The sequence below is a fragment of the Medicago truncatula genome, chromosome 4 (assembly GCF_003473485.1).
Source record: "Medicago truncatula cultivar Jemalong A17 chromosome 4, MtrunA17r5.0-ANR, whole genome shotgun sequence".
Classification (NCBI taxonomy): domain Eukaryota; kingdom Viridiplantae; phylum Streptophyta; class Magnoliopsida; order Fabales; family Fabaceae; genus Medicago; species Medicago truncatula.
This window is the reverse complement of record NC_053045.1, coordinates 49,455,211-49,474,862: the sequence shown is the minus strand read 5'-3', so window position 1 is coordinate 49,474,862 and position 19,652 is coordinate 49,455,211. Positions and strand designations below refer to the sequence as shown.

General features: G+C 33.6%; 2 protein-coding genes and 1 long non-coding RNA gene across 3 annotated transcripts; 1 reads left to right on the top strand and 2 right to left on the bottom strand.

Moving 5' to 3' along the window:
- Nucleotides 1-493: 493 nt before the first annotated feature.
- On the top strand, nt 494-1,049 carry LOC11416491 (uncharacterized). The gene is made up of 2 exons (XR_003010830.2): nt 494-651; nt 749-1,049. It is a non-coding gene; the product is annotated as an uncharacterized lncRNA (long non-coding RNA).
- Nucleotides 1,050-8,384: 7,335 nt separating this feature from the next.
- On the bottom strand, nt 8,385-10,134 carry LOC11413436 (ethylene-responsive transcription factor ERF039). The gene has a single exon (XM_003608637.4). It carries the CDS (start codon nt 9,924-9,926, stop codon nt 9,153-9,155), a length of 774 nt encoding a protein of 257 aa, XP_003608685.2. The 5' UTR covers nt 9,927-10,134; the 3' UTR covers nt 8,385-9,152.
- Nucleotides 10,135-12,295: 2,161 nt separating this feature from the next.
- Nucleotides 12,296-19,362, bottom strand: LOC11407818 (peroxisomal acyl-coenzyme A oxidase 1). The gene is made up of 14 exons (NM_001417282.1): nt 19,093-19,362; nt 18,255-18,363; nt 18,095-18,156; nt 17,783-17,992; nt 17,433-17,520; nt 17,183-17,345; nt 16,635-16,833; nt 15,898-16,095; nt 15,054-15,185; nt 14,189-14,309; nt 13,731-13,841; nt 13,494-13,563; nt 13,104-13,287; nt 12,296-13,017 (listed from the first exon to the last, which is right to left on the bottom strand). The coding sequence occupies exons 1-14, from the start codon at nt 19,228-19,230 to the stop codon at nt 12,808-12,810; spliced, it is 1,995 nt and encodes a 664-aa protein (NP_001404211.1). The 5' UTR covers nt 19,231-19,362; the 3' UTR covers nt 12,296-12,807.
- Nucleotides 19,363-19,652: the final 290 nt, after the last annotated feature.

The following is a 19,652-nucleotide window of genomic DNA, read 5'->3' as shown; positions in this document are numbered from 1 at the left end:
AATCTCATTAAAAAAAAACTACAACAACCAATGATAGTCTTGGTTTTAAAGTTATTTGATTTTTTTCTTCATATAATAAAGACCGGAGGTAATAGTAAATAAGTATTTTTTTTTGCTTCTTCGGTCAATTATTTCTACAATTTTCTCAATCATTTCACACTTTTGTTTCTCATTGGGATTTTTCCCCATGTCTATCCTGAAAGGCTAAATGAAAAATAAAAAAAAAATATAGAAAGTTTATTAAAAAGTTAATAACCTCTAATCATCATTTATTAAAAAGTTAATAACCTCTAATCATCATGAAAACATTTAATCGACATTTTTACTACAGTAAAGGGATCAATTGAGTGAGCTTTAGAGATAAACATGACAATTTATTTTTTTTGAATAATAAACATGAAACATTTAATAGACTCAAAAGACATTTTTATAATAATGTTGATTATATCATGAATGGTTTTTGGCAACTCTGTAAGTTCTAAAAGCAATTAAATTGAATTAACAAATGATGAGGTTTTCTAACTATAAAGTGATAAAATAACTATTTGTTTGTCACATACAAACTAAAGAGATAAAATATGGCAGGAAATCTAAAAATTGTTTATGCTTTGATGATCTTGGTTTCCCTAATTCTAGTTGTAACCAGTCATAGTAAGTCATTTTTCACACACACATTTCAATTATTATATATAAAATTTTCCATCCCTTTCTTTCTAGTAACTTTCAACTATTCTTATTTGACATACAGGTTTTCTCCCTTGTGTGACTAAGGATGATTGTGCATATGATGAATGTATCTCTCCTAGAAAACCGACGTGTTATTTGGAAACATGTCACTGCTTGTAAGAGGAAAGATCAAGTTGAAAGTTAAAAATAATTATGTTTTTTATATTAAAAATAATTTTATGTTATTACGTCTAATTACTCTATATTTAATATGCATGTCGGCTGTCGCAATGTTTCGACTATTGTAAAATTTCTTGCAGTTTTATTTATGTTTTTGTAATCTTTCAATTTCTTATAATAAACTCAAAAACGTGTTATTATTACATCGGTAATGATGGGTTGACACCATACACCTTTAGTATGACTTTGAAAAATTTCAGTTAATCCACCGAAAAATATCAAGAACACCAACTCCATTGAATATTTTTAATTAGTTAATTTAATGAATAAAGATGAGATTTGATATTTTTGGGTAATAATGTATTGTTCTCTTAAATTTGGTGTAAGATTGGTGAGAAAACTAAATAATTATTAATATATATATATATATATATATATATATATATATATATATATATTAAAATCATTGAAATTAACTACATTTAAATTATTGTAAAAAAATGAATTCTAGGCACTAGACTACCTGACAAAAAAAAAAAAAAAAGAGGCCATTACACTGAACTACAAACTTATACAACAACTAAAGTAAACACCAACATAATCCTTCTATAAGAGATTAACACAACCCGACAGAGGATGATTAAAATGTATCACATGAACTCATAGGCCACAAGTGTAACACATCGTTATCCAAAATCAATTTAATAATAAATAAACATGCATCAGAGTAATTCCCAAACGAGCATGTCACACTACATTTTCAAAATTTCTTAAATAGAATATAAAATCTATTTAATAAACATCTTTCAAAATCATCATTAATTTTGCAGCGGAAAATTTGTATCAAAACAACAACAACAACTGTTTAAATCTCTATAATTAAATCTTGGCATAAAAGCCTTATCAACATAAATTCAACAACCATAGGGCTACATCAGCAATATTCAAAAATTGATACATAGGAATGAAGGTAACATTAAAATCCTATCCCACGTATCAGAGCCCTAGACACTTTGAGCCACCACCTACTACTCAGGATCACCTGCAAGTTACCCATAGGAAGGGCAACATTTTCAAGCAGAAGGGGTGAGATTCACAACAATAAATATAGATAATGAATGCATCAATTGAATCTAACACCCTATCATAATAATAATTCATCAACATATATAAATATTATCATTATCAACATCAACAACAAATGACAATTAAAACCAACAACATCGACGCATGCAATACTCCACAACTCCGCTAAGACTCCTCTACAATGCATGTGGTACCATATTCAGGGCCGAAGCCCTCACCGCTAATCGAATGGTTAAAGCATTCTTTTTCAGGACATAAGTCCTCACCGCTAAACACCGCTTTGAACAACAAAGTGTTCCACCGCTTTGAACGATAAGGCGTTTCAGGGCCAGAGCCCTCCCGCTTTTGTGCTTATGCAACTAACTCCACTTGTGTATATCTACATATAACTAGAAAATGCATATATGTACATATGACTTACAACTCCGCTAAACAAAACTCCATGTATGATTTAATTAATGTAACATACATCACAGAGATCAACAGGTCATCATAAACAATCCAATCATTCCAGAAAAATGCACAATTTATCATAATCATGCTTAAACACCAATACCAATCAACAATAAACAATTAAACACAAACAGCTCTGAAACTGGGAAACTCGCCTCGCGAGTGCCTCTGCTCGCCATGGCGAGCTCAAGCGAAAAGGTTACTCGCGGTGGCGAGTACGAGGCGAACTGGAAAAGGGGTGCTCTCGGGAGTTTTGACATTTTTCTCACTAAATCTTCATTTTTAAGTTCCCTATTCATCATTTTAATCTGAAAATTGTCCCAGACCTCTCTAAAATCATCTAGGTACTTAAAACTACCCATATTACAACTTATAACAACAATTCAAAAATCATGTTTTTCTCACGGGTACTCGACATGGCGAGTTGGCTTGCTCGCGGGGCGAGCTATGAACATTGCTCCCGCGCGAGGCGGGAAAGTCCACTCGCCTAGGCGAGCGATGAATGTCAGCACGACCAGAATGCAGGTTTTTACCCAGAATCCCAATTTTCTCAATTCCACTCCCCAAATCAGTTTACAGATGCTAAACTAAGTGTTGTATGCAACCAGAACCTAATTCTAACATCAAAACAGCAATCTCTGCACTCAAACCCACCAATTCAACATAAACCTAGAATTCCCAAGTTCTACCAAAACCTGTTAAACTCAAAATCAGAATTCAGAATCAATACAATTGAAGTAAACCTCACCCTTACCTTAGATTTGCAGAAAGAAATGCACAGCAAAATCAGTTCTTGGCTCTACTTGCTTTTCTCTCCCTTTTCTCCCAAAAGTTGATACTCTCTTAATTCTTATTAAATCCTAATTAACTCCCCAAATTCCAAAATAATATTAATTTCCCACTTATTCTAATTATTATTAAAATAAACTATATAATAAAATAATGCACACCACATAAATCACAAATATTATTTAAAATCACATAAAAGACTCTAAATAAATCCAAAATAAATAAATTAACGACTAGGGCGTTACAACAAGAACTCTCCATTTCCAAACATGTGTCCATTGAGAGTTGATTCTCATGAATAATGAACTCGCAGGCAAACCTCGTTGTGAACAAACCATTAGTGTATAAAGGACAAAAATGATTATACTCCCCGAAATAAGGAGATGCCAGGCGAAAATATCCACGATTTGATTCAAATAATTCACAAGAATATAAGACAGAAATTGGTCCGACGATCAATTAACATGACCATCAGGGATTACCCTCGAGAGAAGCCACACATCCTTCCATAATCAAATATTTTTCCCACCACCAATATTCCAACGAAGGCCTTTCATATTCCCCTAGAGCCTTAAAAAACCTTCCAAATCGGGAAGCATGACTAGCACCCGCCCTTGCCACTTAAAAATATTATACCATGCTTGAAAACTCGCAAGTCACAAAGAGATGACTGGAATACTCCACCGGGGCCCTACATAACATCCATGTAATTTCTGTACCATCACACAAAACCCTGAGTCTGAACCAATTTTGGCACGGGTGGGGACCCTATCTTGAAGTATCGTCAAGAGAAGACTGAAGTAGATAAAATAGTTACAAGAAAGGGGGACTTGAATTATGACCCTTTAAAAATAAACTTGTAACTTAAAATTGATTCTCAAGTTGTTTACTTGGAATAGTTAAGTTAGTATTCTAACTTCAGAACGTTCTGATGTCTGAGTGCAAAAACAGTTTAATAAAGTAAATGTGTTTGTGTGTGTTGTGTTTGCAGTAAGTAAAGAGTATAGGGAAGAGAAGAAGAACACACATAAATTTATAGTGGTTCACCCAATGTGGTTAGTCCACTTCTCACAATCTTGAGAGTTTCCACTATGATGCTAAAGATAACCTCTCAAATCTTGCACCTTACAATCTTTGTTCACCTGAACAGTTACACAACCTGTATTCTCTAAGCCTCAGCAGGCTTGCACCTTCTTGCTAAGTTACCCACTTAGACTTTTACAATCTTTGCTCAAACTAACACTTTAGTACCCCTAAAGTTAGATGAAACTTTCTTTTCTTCTTGCTAAGTTACCCACTTAGACTTTTACACCTTCTGCTCAAACTAAACCTTTAGCAACCCTAAAGCTAGATGAGACTTTGTAAGATGTTTGGAACTTGAATGATTGAAATCAGACAAGAGAAGAAAGGAAGAGAACTTATCTTTAACAAGATAAGAAAGAATTGATTTACACTACAAGAGACATTTTGAGATCTCAGTGATGATCAATTCAGAGAAGAATGGAAGGAGAACTTATCTTTAACAAGATAAGAAAGAATTAATTTACACTTGAAAATACTTCTTGGAATCTTTGTGATGATCAATTTTTTTGCTAAAGCTTCACAACAATGTTCTTGTTGTTTTTCTTGTTGCTTTGCAATGGTGCAAGTAATGCTGAGCCTTTCACTTCTATTTATAGAGTTCTTGGGCTCTTATAGCCGTTGGAGTGTAACCATTGGTGATTTGCCATGTGTCCTGGCCCCACTGACTTTTACTTGAAATTTTAGGTAAACATTCCGAACATCAGAATGTTGTTGTTTTCTTGAGAATACTTCAAAATGTTGTTGTGTTCATCATGATATTGTTCCTGGGTTCATGTGGATGAAGTCCATATGTGTTTCTGGGTTTCATCATATGAATATCACATGAATTTCTGGGTTGTACTATGAAGATTATTCTTGGACGTACTTCAGAATGTTCCTGGGTCAGATTTTCTTTGAAATCTGTCTTGAAACTAGTGCAGAATTGATAAAGTGGAACTGTCACTTCAAGCCCATGCTTTAGGGGATTTGGTTTGCTTTGTACAGTACCAACTCCCTTATGTGTCGAATTCCTGTTGAATAAGACTTGATCTTGCTTTTAGATTTGCTTTTTACTTTCCAACCACTGTACTGTTCATGTCAGAAAAAGCATGGAGCAGGATCGAACTTTCTGAACTCAGGAGACTTCAGAATGTTGTTGGACAATGTCTTTCCAGATTTACCTTGGAATGTGTGCAGGAGAGAGGAAAGTGGATTTGAATCTTCATGCCCATTCTGTAGGGGATTTGCTGATCTTTGTACAGTACCTGCTCTCATATATGTCTAATTCTAATTGAATAAGACGCTTTCTTTTTGCTTTTGCTTTTCACCAAATTTACTTGTCTGTCAGATTTAAAGCATGTGCTGGAAACGAACATTCTGAACTCAAAATGTTCATTTGTTTTACTTAGGATGATTTGTAAGACATCCATTTGATGTAATTAAATCCTAATAGTAAAACATAAATGAAGTGCATCATGTATAACATTTAAGATGATATTCTTATAGGAATATTCCTAATATTTGTAATTCAATTGTTCATAAGTCTTTAATGTACAATGAATATGCTTTTGACTTTTATCCAAATAAATGTCTTTAATCCTTGATTGATATAAAGCCATAGTATTCTTCTGAACTTTTATTTATGTCATGTGAGCCTTGACTTCTCTTGATAATGTTCATATATTTATGGGCTTGTTCTTGATAAAACTTAAGAACAACCTTCTGAACTATCTTCGAACCTTCTGAACTCTGGCTAACCTTCTGAACTCTGACTGAGTTCATAGACCTTAATGTTCTTTGATCACATGATTCTTGGTTTGCTTTATACTTTGTTTGTTTCTTAGTTAATCACTCAAGAACACACAAATACCAAGAACTATCAAAGTCCATTAATCCTTTAATCACCATAGATGCCTTTAATGATTTCTTGATCCAAAGTCAAAATCCTTTTCTGCATATGATATGTTCATGTCATATCTGTTCTTGCATGTTCTTGGTGTGGACATTGATTTATGAGTTTGCTCTAATCAACCTTCTAAACAACCTTCTGAACTCCTTCTTTTTTAACGGTTGTACTTTGTACTGAACATTCTGATGTTCTTCAACACTTTGAACCTTATGAAGGTTGTTTATTTATTTCCTTCAAGAACTACTTGAAACATATAAATGAGAGATCATTTATTGACAAACAAGATGATTCTTTCTTTGAAGTCCAAGAGAATATTTCTTTCCATCTAGTTCATCATTGCATGCAACCGATGACTTTAAATATTCTTGTTTATCCATGAAGTAATCCTTTATTATTTCTGGATATATTCAAGGTTAATGTTCATGATTATTATGAACTTCATTCATATGAACATTCTGATCTCTGTTCATATGAACATTCTGAACTCAGAACTTCTTATCTTCAGATGTTTTGGAAGTGTGATACTTTGAGGAGGTTCTGAGAATCTTCCTAGCTTGTATGCATATTTCCTTTTATCATATAACATAAAACTCAATGTGAGTTTTGTCACATAACTTCAAGCACACTCTTGTGTAACTTGTGATGTAAGTTCTTCCATCATGATTCACGTTCTTCCATCATGATTCTTTAGCTATGAATCTTCATGGAAATATGTTTTTGTTGTTTCAACTGATGATATACTCATTCTTTCATTGTTGAGTAGATATAATGCACTTATCAATGTGGGTGGCTTCTAGCTTATCCACTTATGTGATTCCTGTTCTTTTAACAAAAACTCAAGTGCAAACATCAGTAGATCAACATTCATAAAACTTGTCATTTATTCCACAAAGTTTGTTATCATTAAAACATTCATCAAAAAGATTTTTGCTTCAACAAAGACAATTACTTTAGAAGGGCCCTAACTCTTCCACACTTTAGCCATGGTCTGGACTTCCTTTTTCGAGCCATCACCGCCCCTAGGATACGTCTTAAAGAGTTGGTACCCCAAACATATTGTAAAGGACCCACTTGCATCATGCTTGCTTATACCTCCAAATATCCTCACCCTGGAAAATCAAGATCTCGTTAAGCAGCAAGACCAAACTGGCCACCGAACCCTCCTCCCAAACAAATATCAGTCTTGTCCACCTAAGGTCCCAAACCCAATCACCCCTACCCAATGACCCATATGTCACCAATCATGAATCCATGTTGAAATGAGATCTGAAAAAGTCATTGCTACTATAACTCTTCAAGAGCACTTCCCCCACCCATAGGTCGTTCTAAAGTAAAGTTGACTTGCCATTCATACCACCTTATGCACTCGACCTAAGAACCAACCCCGAACCAAATCCATACTGAACCCACCATATATCTATGTTTATTTTCAAAGTTCACATGCTCCATGATTTTGTTGTGGATTGATAATGTCTCAACTAATATGAAACTTTTTACAATATATTCACATGAGGCATAATTTAACCGGTAACTATTTGCTTATGGGTGCATCACCTTGATCTATACAAACAAATGTTACATGCACACATGATATATAAAAGGTTAAAGATGCAGACTTATGTGTGAAATCAATGTGAGTCTTATATATTAAAAATGGGTTATACATAAAGCTGCAGACTCATGAATTATTTTTTTGTTACAAAATTTTTAGGATGAAGGGATGGTGTCCCAATCCAAGATAGGGAAGACCTTCGAGCTCAAAGAGCACTTATAAAGGTATTTACATTTACCTCCCTCCAAAGACACTAGTGAGAGACTCGTGAATTTCATCCAATAAAAAACTCACTGTTAGAGAAAATGTTCAAAAAGATAATATTCCTTAACACTTCTCAAAAGGTTAAATTCAAGGTTAAGTGATTTTTTTTTTTGGTACAAAGTTAAGTGATTTTTATGTCGTCCCACCCATAATGTCCTTCTCCTTGCAGTTTTAGGTAAGTGTTTTTAAAGATTAATCATAAAAGCAGGTGAAATTCATTATAAACAACACAATAATATATAATATAATACTACTACTACGCATTAAGTTTAAAAGAACTGCCAACTAAATTAATTATGTCATTAAATTTAAGGGACAAAAGGTAGCAATCAAAACTACTTTATTATGGGGCTTAATTAGTATAATCTCAACGTAACAAAAATTCAAAAACAAAACTATATCATTCTCAAAAGTCAGGAGTTATAAATAAATAAAAACTGCATTTCCACGTGAATAATACTTATTAAAATGAATCCTAGCTTAATTTTACTCCACACACACACTAATTATAAAACCAGCTGAATTTTATTCAACACTTCCCCGTACATATACAAGCAAATGTGAGGAAGTGAAACATATACGAGCAAATTTATTACCTTATTTGAAAGAGAGAGAAAACACAATTTGGAGCAGAAAGAGGATCTAATATTTACAAATTACAATAATTAAATCTTTAGTTGATGTACCACGAGATAATATGAGTGAAATGAGCTCGATTTCTTTAAATGTGAGGTCTATGTTTCGATTACTATGTTTGCGAATAGACCAATCTCCATTGAAAGAGATTTTTAGTGTTGAACGATTTCTCAATAGGTTAGTCTTTGTATGTGCACGTAGAAATATTTTGATTTGACATAAAACTTGTTTGAAGTGAAGTGGCACTCCATGAACTATGTCATTCTTCCACGGATCATATTATTTGGAATATCTTGATGGTCAATTCATGCTCACGCTCCAATGCACTTTTCATCACGAAAAATCAGAAGCTCCAATTTGTAACTTCAGCCTCATCGCGAGTTTCCACCACGAAATCACCCACATGCTTTTGTGTTTTCAAACCACAAGCATAGTGTAGAACTTCAACATTCTAGCAAGTAGAAAAAAAAAAAACCCAAAAGAGAAAGGAACAAAAGAAAAAGTAGTATTGAAGACCAACATAAGCATACAAAGGGAAGTTGGATGTATGATAAATTATGTGACTTGATAAGAGTCCCATAGAATAGGGTCTTCAAGCCGAAAACTCGAGTCGATATGTTGAGCTCCATTTACAAGCCAAGCTGATGAGGAATAATAAAACCCATCATCACCACTATGTCTTAAATCAAGTGTGAGATCAGGTAGGTTCAAAAACATGTCATCCTCACCCTTCAATGATGATCCTTCATTGTGACTCGAAGAAGAAGAAGAAGAAGACGACGACGAAGAAGAAACAGCTTGGCTCGGCTCGGCTTCAGCTTCTAACTCAATCTGATCGGTGATTGCATGGTTATAAACAGTTGCGGCTGCTTTAGCAGCCGCAACTTGGATGTCTTTAGGAGAGGCACTAGCTGCACGTGGCAGCACGGCAGCTAATTCGGGAAAATTGAGGTAAGCCGAAGAGCCTTTGATAGTAAGAGCAGCCACATCATGAGCTCTAGCAGCCATATCAGGAGTTGGAAAAGTTCCGAGCCAAATTCTTGATTTTTTTCTTGGCTCTCTAATCTCTGATACCCATTTGCCCCATTGACGCATTCTTACTCCTCTATACGTTGGATTATTCTTCCTATCATTCACTTTATTCACCATTCCCACTTTCTTCTTTTTCTTTTCTTTGCATTTAGTGTTAGTAGCTTCTTCTTCTTCTTCTTCTTCTTCTAAGGAGGAGGATGAATTAGAAGAGGTTGAGGCAATAATGTAGGAAGACAAGGAAGTGGTTGGTTGAGGACAAAGACTATTGTGTATAAGGACAGAGTCTTCCCTGTCCATTGGGGAAGAGAAAGCGAGTTTAGAGAAAATGTGGTGAGTAAGCTTTGAAATAGAGGTAGGTTGAGGTGTGAGCTACTTATAATTCTTTCTCATATTAAAGATATGGGTCCAACTTAAAAGAGAAATAGTTGCTTTGTTTGCACTTGCCATAATATTCCTCTCTCTCTTCCTCTTTAGGTTTTGGCTCCATGAATAATGACCATATGAATAAATTGTTTTTTTCTTTCAAGTATCTATATAAAACAAAGGCATCTAATTTTGTTTCTTTGTTCGAATGTAGGGTATTATCACTACTCGGAAGTTAGAGATGTGATATATTTATGATGCACCATCTTTCAACTTTGTTGGTAATAGTAGTAAGTTTCAAGTTTCTTTTGAAATTGAAAATTTTAGAATATACCTTGACCTATTGATCTTTATTTTTTTTGTGGTCGGAGTTTGAACCTTGAACCTTGCATATATTATGCATTGTCTCTACCAACTGAGTTAAGCTTATGAGGACGGTTAAATGATCTTTATAACACAATAACAAATTTTATGTCTATTAATCGTTTATCATATATTTAAAAGATTTGATTATGTATTGATCAACCGTGTTAGCATATACTGATTTTTGTTTTATATGGCTATAATTTCAAACCAAGTTATGACTTTTTGTCAAAAACTAATCAAGTCACATTGTATTATTAAATCCATAACTGTAAGTACCGTACTATCAATTATTTTTAACTTCTATTTGTTAATATATCTCTATGGTCTCTTTTCTTTTCATTCATTTCTTGGCAGTACGTCATTTCATGCTCAATAATAAACAAGGTGATTAGTTAGTGGCATTTTTTAATCAATCATAGGTGGCCCTCAATTATACCACAAGTGGCTCCTCTTTTTGTATCATCATCATACCATAATTGATCATTACGTGAAAGATTAGGTGTCACTATGTCCGCATCTGTATATGGATTTATCCTTAATTAATCATGACTGAAAGTTGAGAATAGAACAAAATAAAAAATGACCTCTAGCATTATTACACTCTGTAATCTGTATCGTGTATGTTTTCAATTTCACATGTTTTGCTTGGTTTTACAAGCCAAGATATTTTAGTATGTATAAAATATATAAAATAATATAACATTCCCAAAAAGATGTACAATATATATGTATATAATACTAATACATAATAAAAATATAAGTAGGACCCTTCAAAAAAAAATATATGTATAAGTAGGTGGGCATAATTAAATTATTAATGTGCACCACAAAATTTTGGCCGCCGTGACGTCCTTTTCAGGGAGTGTCTTCTTATGCAAAAAGTAATATTTTCACACACTTCCGCAATAAAAATAAATGTAAATTTTTTGACCTCTTTGTATAAGTAACTAAATATTTGCTATCAATAGATACGCTAAAATTATGTTGAGTTTGGAAAAATAAATTAAAATGATTTTGACGAATTTACGATAATACCAAGCATGCACTATCAAACTATGAAAATTTAGAGATATCAAACATACATTACAATATCAAACGATGTAGCACCCAATTTTACATTATTATAAATTGATGTTGTAAGCCACTTGAATATAATAATGGGTGAAGCAGGTTTCTCTGTGACCATAACCCACATCATTTGCATCTCATATTCTTCTACTATACTATTACTCACTCTTAGAACTTAGAACATTCCTTTCCTTTAGTTCCAAAAATTAATATAGAACATTCATTTTTTCAGTTTTGCTCAAACCAAACGTGGAGTGGATGGCTATAATAAACTCCCTATCATAAAGATTCATAACTATCATAAACATTACTTTCATAATAATTCTACTCCTGAAAAAAAGAAATTAGAAGTAATGAATTTTTATTTTCAGTTTGCAAAGACTTAATTGTAAATAGGTCCAAACATGTTTTTCTATAAAAGTTACCCTTTTTATTTAGGTTCTCTTAAATTACATTGGGTCCTTTAAGTTTGAGGTTTCTAACAAATTAGTCTTTTAAGTTATTTTTGTCAACACAAAAATTATTTAAGATTGAGGTTTTTAACAGATTAGTCATTTAAGTCATTTTAGTCACACATAAGTCTTTTAAGTTTGTAAACATTTTTGATTTAATCCTTTTGACACTTAATCGTTTTTGTAATGTTTGGTTAACATAAAGACCAAATTGAAAACGTTTACAAACTTAAAGGACTTATTTTTGACTAAAATAACTTAGATGACAAATCTATTAGAAACCTCAAATTTAAATTTAAAGGACAGCTGATTTAAAGGACCATTTATGCCTTTTTTTTTTGGCTGCATCATTTATGCGTTATTTAAATACCCTATATCATTACTTCAAAAAAAAAAAAAAAAAACCCATATCATCTATCCATCGATTAGTAAGTTATTGTCCGATACTTCTTCAAAAAGAGAGCTAATGACTAATATAAACGAGTTGATTCAATATTTCCAATTATTATAACTCTTCAGATTTCACTAAACCAAATGACAAGGAATACACGTAAATTTTTGCAATACATTCTAGCATTTAGGGTAGGATAAGAGAAGAGTAAGAAGATAAAAAAGCAACATTAAATAAGTCCTGCATAAGACAACTCTATATAATCGAAAGTCATCTTTGGCTTTTGCCTATGAAATTATCCTCCACTAAAGAATACTGTGATATAAGATGCTCGACATGCACCAAATTGCAAGCTCTTGCCGTGAGTAGTCAACCAGAGCTATCAAGCAAACGAACTTGCTTGGGAACTTCTACCTGTATGTAATAAAAATAATTTTATTTTCCCTTCCATAAAACTTCATTACTCTTCTTTATTGAAAGTGTACATAACTTCTCGTACATAACTTCCTCCAGGTCGACGGTCCAATTATAAATTTATTTAAAGTCTAGCATTACGAAGTTGCTGCTTTAACATTGGTCGAATATACTCTTGAAAGCCATCTGGCACAACTGAATCATTCAATGGATCCTTCCATGCCTCCTCATATAGCTTTGGATACACATTTCCATCATATCGACCAAGAACTGAACTGAGGTAGTGATCGGTGTAGTTAAATGCATCAACAAGCGCAATTGCATTAGGGCGAACCTATACAAAAATATTATCAGTAAGTTTCATATGGTAAAATCCTACACTAGATGCGGCCAGTGAGTTGCAGTTCATTTAGGACAAACCTGTGAATACAAGGACCTGAGCTGGTCATTGGCAAGTGAACCCTGTTTGGGAGTGATGCAGCCAGTTGAAAGAAAATCACCCAAATGCTTATGAAGATGAAACAAAGCATAAATGTTACACAGAATTTCTAATTGCCGTTTCACTCCCTTTCCAGGTATATCTTGCTGCAACTTCTCTATAAATCTGAAAAAGGAAGGAAAAAAAAAAAGCACAAGGTTGGTGACATAAATGTTGAATATCCATCCAAGCATCACATAGAGAATTCTTAAACAAACAATTGATCAGGGTATTGTTTGAGATCCTTTCGGTAAAAGTCTCTTCATCCAAAGGAGAATTCACCACACTACAGATAAACTATAGACATCGTGTATAAATAGGAAGAATCTCACTTGGAAACAACGATCAACTGGCAATGAGCGCGGGCTGCATCAACTAGATCAGCTAAGAGTTCTTGGAAACCTGCGATCATAAAATTGTTAGCATTTACAATTATCATATCTGATCATGCTGCATTAGTTGCAACATAGAAATATGCACTCGAGAGTTTTATATCCCCGCAACTACCAAAGGGTATAAGAGAAACGAGGAAATAGCCTGTGACATAGAGCAGGGCTGGAATCATTTACCCTCTTCAGGATTGGAAAACTTGGTAAGATTTTTAGCACAGGCAACCGACATCCTAGCAGCCCTAGCTTCAAATGCTCTCAGCACTGTATTAGGATTCAACCAATCCTCCGCTGCAAGCAATCAAATGGACTATAATCAACTTACAAATTCTAAGAATATGATTAGGGATAAGATAGAGTCTGGACAGTCTACACATGGTCTCAAATGTACTATATTGGTGTTAGTAATTGTTAACCTGTTATGATTCTAATTAAACAGACACACAATCCCAAATTAGTTCCTAACATGCTCCTTAACGATTCTACCATATATATACATACGCTACCATAACATTTAATATATTCTAACAAATTATAACTCCAAAATGAGAGAGGTATAGTTAGCAATACTATCTCAATAGACTGAAAATAGTTAGATTCAAGTCAGAATTTTTATATTCTCAATCAAATATGTGTACCTTTCTGAACATCAGACCGGGCTTCCAACAGTTGTTCCACTCGTCCCATATAAGCTGTTGTACCAACAGGCTTTTTTCCAGATCCCAACCGAGAAATAACCTTCATGAGATGCCTTGCAACCTACAAGGAATTTTCTGGAAGTTATCAAACAACTCTACACCACTCTCAATTAAAAATACATCTGATTTGCGGTAGTTATACAATAAATCTCACAAATCCAACTGCACCAGGGCATACGAAACACAGAAACCTAGAAAGATTACATGGGAATAATTGTTTAAAGCATGAAGAGTGAAGATACAGTCACATAAGAGTAGGCAAGAATAACTAATGATGATTATTTTACTTATTTCTATCCATTTGGAACTTCCTTCCATTATAAATACTATAAACAGCCCTGAACTCGTAAACTACAAACAAAATCAGCAAGTAATTTTATCGGAATTCAATATATAAAAAAAAAAAAAAAAAAAAAAAGATCTTACTCCAAAACAAGCAAGCAGCTATACTGCAAACAAGAAATAACGCACAATGGGATGCAATAAAGTACAACCTCCGTCTCTAATTATAAGACCCCCTTGAGTAAATTACGGAAATTAAGAAAGGTGGTTGTTGTATTAAACTTATTGATAATTTGTATTGTTTTAACAAGTTTACCCTCTAGGAGAGAGAATCAGTTAATGTTTGCATACAGATATTTATTACGGAGCATAGCAAAAGATGTAACACAATTAAGGGTATATTGGTGAAGAAATAATTAATACACTAGAACATTTGAAAGGGATCTAATAAAAAGGGACAAAGAAAAAACTCAAGAGAGTCATATATTTAGAGACAGGGGTAGTATATTCAAGATATATAAACCTGTAACAGCAGCACAATGTTGTCTCCTTCATATGTGCAGGTAGGAACATAGACTGCAAATAACTCGGGGAGACCACTGCTACAAAGGTAACCATGTCCACCACATAGTTTGCGGCATTCTTCAATTCCATCCTGAAAAATAAAGGGAATTTAACTTAATTTGAACTTCAAAGAATTTAAATATCTTGTGAAGGGAACACCATGTATTAGGACTTTTAAATGGTAATAAAAATAAGTACAATGATAACATTAGAGACACTCAGACCATTATATGAGGAGAATACTACCAATAAAGTCTGAAATCCAACATACAAACAGATGAGATGAATGAATGCTAATGGATTTTAATGTAATGCATGTAGAAAAAGTAAGATTCTAATGCATGAAACGTAAGATAACTCTGATTTATAATTGAGTGAGCAAAATACATTGACCACAAATGCTTTGCATTTGGCTTTAAAAATTTAACTTATCCCTGACAATAAACGAGATACAGAATTAACATGCATGAAGAACCATAGTAAAAAACCACACACAAATTCATTTAGTAGTTTTATCCCTGATGCTTGATCTCACAGCCATCAACACCCTCACACCACTATCAGCATATTTCAAACAACAAAACAAAACCCAAGCAGTTAAACAAAAGTCGGAAAATGAAGTTCAACATGTAAAGAGGAGCTTAAGGGAGGAAATGCTAAAAAGATATACAGCGATATAATTCCCCCAATGAACAAAAGTAAACCATATTTTACATTCTATAAAATGGAGCTAAATAATCACTTAATTTAGCAACAAAAATTAAGAGGTGGAGAAATGGACATTAGAATCAGTAATCACGTACAGAAGTTGCTGAGGTGGTCAAGGACTTCAACCCAGCAGTGCATGCATGGGCCTCGGGCAATGTTGAAAAATCATTGGCTTGCAATCTTTTCATCACATCCGTGTAAAGCCATTTCAACCACTCCCCAACAAATCTGAAAGCATAAGCAGAGGCTAGCAAAGGGAAGAGCCTAGCTTGTTGTGTTTTATAATCTATCACCTGAAAGAGATAAAAAAATATAGAGCAGAGACTGAGGCATAAAATATAGAATAGATAAAAAAGATATAGCTGAAAAAAAATCAATGGTAAGAAAAAACATGTATCGACCTAGCATCTCATTGCTCTTAAACTTTTACGCAGACAATGTTGCAAACCCAAACACACAAATTGTTAGTTTGATAGGTAAATATATTTAGATACACAACTCAATAACATAAGTTTCATGTCAAAGAAGAGTATGAAATATGTCCACCTTCACATTACAAACAACATATATTGCATAGATTAAATTTCTGTACTAAAATTCATTTTGGTTCAGTTTTTTTATTATAAATAATCACCTTAATTATTTCAAAAAATCATCAAAATTTAAAAAGGAAAAAGAAAAGATTTTCTCCAATATATAAGCTTAATCACCTTTTTATTGCATTTTACATTCTTTTTAATTTAAAGAAAAACCCAGGAGCATCTGTTTTGATAAAATAAGACTGTCCAGCAGCACTAATAATGTGTATCAACAAAGGGCCTGTACAAATCACCTGTGATTCAAGACTTCCATTATTTCCCCCAAACTGTCTTCGAACAGCACTGTATCTTGCAGCAATGCAAACAGCTCTCGACATAGCAGTCGACGCATCAGAGACAATTGTTTGTCTCACATATACCATAGTACCGTAAACTAATTGTCTCGGAACATTGGATTGTACATATTTTCCTTCCCTAGTAACCTGTGAAACCCTGGTAGGATTAAAGAAAAACTGTCATACTCTGTATATATTGACACGAACGGATAAGCACAATGACAATTTAAAATGCGTTAAAACAAAGTCAGTTTATGATATGCTTATCTTGTCAAATTGTCATAGATAAACCTCTTTGAGTTTACCTGAATTATTAAGACAAATGACCTTTACCAATCCACTTCCCCTTATTTAAAATCCAATGTTGTTATTATTTTTTATGAATGAAAGGAACTAGACAGTCAATGCAGATCATGTATGAATCAAATACCCTGAAACCCCCAACTACGATTATAGGTTTGCTCCAGTAGAGGGAAGAGAGGTATATATGAGTAAGAAAAACTAACCTCATTAACATTTGATCCCTTGGAATCCGTACATGTTCAAACCTCAGAACCCCATTGTCCATAGTGTTATATGCTCCATTTCCAAATTTCATTCCAATATCGCCAACAGTTATGCCAGGAAGAGGTAAGTGATCATCGAGACTCCGCAGCTGGACAATGAAGCCTTCCAATGATCCAATTGGACAGATTGTTAACTAATTGAAATCTGAATATTAAAACACAAATTTGGATGATTAAGGTATGTAATTACCATGCACTCCATGATCTCGACCATCAGTAATTAGTCGGGCATAAACAACAGCATGTGTTGACACTTTACCCAATCCACCAGGCCACCACTGTTTAAATCAACATCAAAAGAGTGACATTAAATGTTCTTTAAAATGAATAAAAATATGATGTTCATCAAATACTATTTAAAACAAGTATACACAATAAATAGTGGAAAAGGGGGTGCAAGCGCAAGCTGCTTCCCCCCGAATGTGCTTATGAATGAAACATCAACATCTTAAGATTAAGATTCTAGGTCTTCACATCATGAAAATGCGTCTCAAAAGACAAGTAAAGAGGCTGTCATAAGCCATCTCCGATTTTACTCACTTTGCTGGAAGTCAATGTGGGGCTATGAATGACAAACTCGTCTGTTTTGGGATCAAATGTTGCCGTTGTTTCTAGCCCTTGAACATTAGATCCATGACCAAGTTCGGTTTGGGCATAGCAACCAATTATTTGCATCCTTTGTGCCAAAGGCAGCCACTTTTGCTGCTGTTCCTCGGTTCCTTGTCCTTTGATAGCAGGAATAAACATTCCCTGAAAAAGAATTTACACACTAGATCGATATGAGATATCTCTTTACAAATAAGTATGATCTTAAATATAGGAATGCCAGCAGGAAAAGAAATTGAGTTGTACCCAATGAAGATCGGTAAAAGCAGGCTCATCCACAAAGGATCTAAGCATAGAAGCTTCCTCCTCTGTATGATAAATATCGTTGAAAAACATCATTAGGCGACCACTCATTGAAGAAACAAACAAGATACCAAATGCAAACTAGAGAAAGAATAGAACCTACCAGTAAGACGAAGCTCAATAATCCTTTTCCATGCATAAGCTGCTTTCTTCAAAGTGCTCTTAAATAACTCTTTCCTACCAAGCATGGGTCTATGATCCTTTCTAAATGCCTACACATGACAATCAAAAATTTCAGACACTTATTAAAATTAAAAAATCACCACTGTATTACAAACTCGCACAAAAGAGCAAGTACATGAAGCTAGGAACAAGTTATACAGTAAACATTAACACATCAATCAGTTTTAGTATGATAAGTGCCTGTTTCAATCAATTTTACTATCATTAACACATCACAGCAGCAGAGCAATGCCAATTTCATTCTAAGGGCCTGTTTGGATTAACTTATTTGAGTGTATCTAATGGCTTAAGTTTTGTGAGAACTTACAAATACAGCTTATAACACTTTTCATAAGCTTTTATCATCTTATTTTCATAAGTTCTTCCAGAAAGCTTATGAAAACAACTTATAGCATACGCAAAAACAATTGCTATGGAAATAGATTATGTAAGATTCTACAATCATGATAAGTGTTTGCGCTATAAGCTACAAATAAGTTGTTTATTCAATTTTGATACACTGTCGGTTATAAGTGTAACGATGAATCAAATGTGAATTTAGAAGTAGTTATGAATTATGATTAAAATGATCTTAATACCGACACAGTGTATATGAATTAAATTAAATACTTTCACAAATAAAAATAAAAATGTAATAAAATAAATCAGAAGCTCTAGGATCCGTAAAATGAATGAATAAGAATTGTTATTGTTAAAAATATGAAGACACAAGAAGCTAAGAGAAGGACGAAATTGAAGAGTTGAGGAAGAAAAAAAACCGGATCACTGGCAACGAGGCGAGACATTCGATCAGAAACTTCAAGAGCATGAGCGGAACCTGCCCAAACGATTTTCATTGCGTCCACATCGAATTCAGCTTTGTTCCTTTCGAAAGCTAAGTGATCTTCACCTTCCATTGTTCTTCAAAACGTAACAGTTCTATTCTGTTTTGAATAAGAAGAAAGAAAGAAGAAAGAAAAGTGGTGTTTGAGAATAAGAAGTAATGAGAACTACGAGATTTGCTTATTCTTTGCACGAGTAGACAAATGTAATGACGCCAGAAATTTGCGACTAATGTACTCGCTTTATATAGTGTTTTTCTTTTTGGGGAAAACAAATAGGAGTATAAAAATGATTGAGATTATGTTGAAAAAATAAAAGTGGATAGATAGATGCGACTTTCAAAGTCGATCTTTGAATTTTGTTTTTACATTACAATATCCAAACGGACCATGCTGTTTTTCTTTATTTATTTATTTTGATGAAATTTAACTTTTCTTTTTATGTTATCGTAGTTATTAATTACTGTTCCAACGAGAATTAGCTGAGCAATCATCTA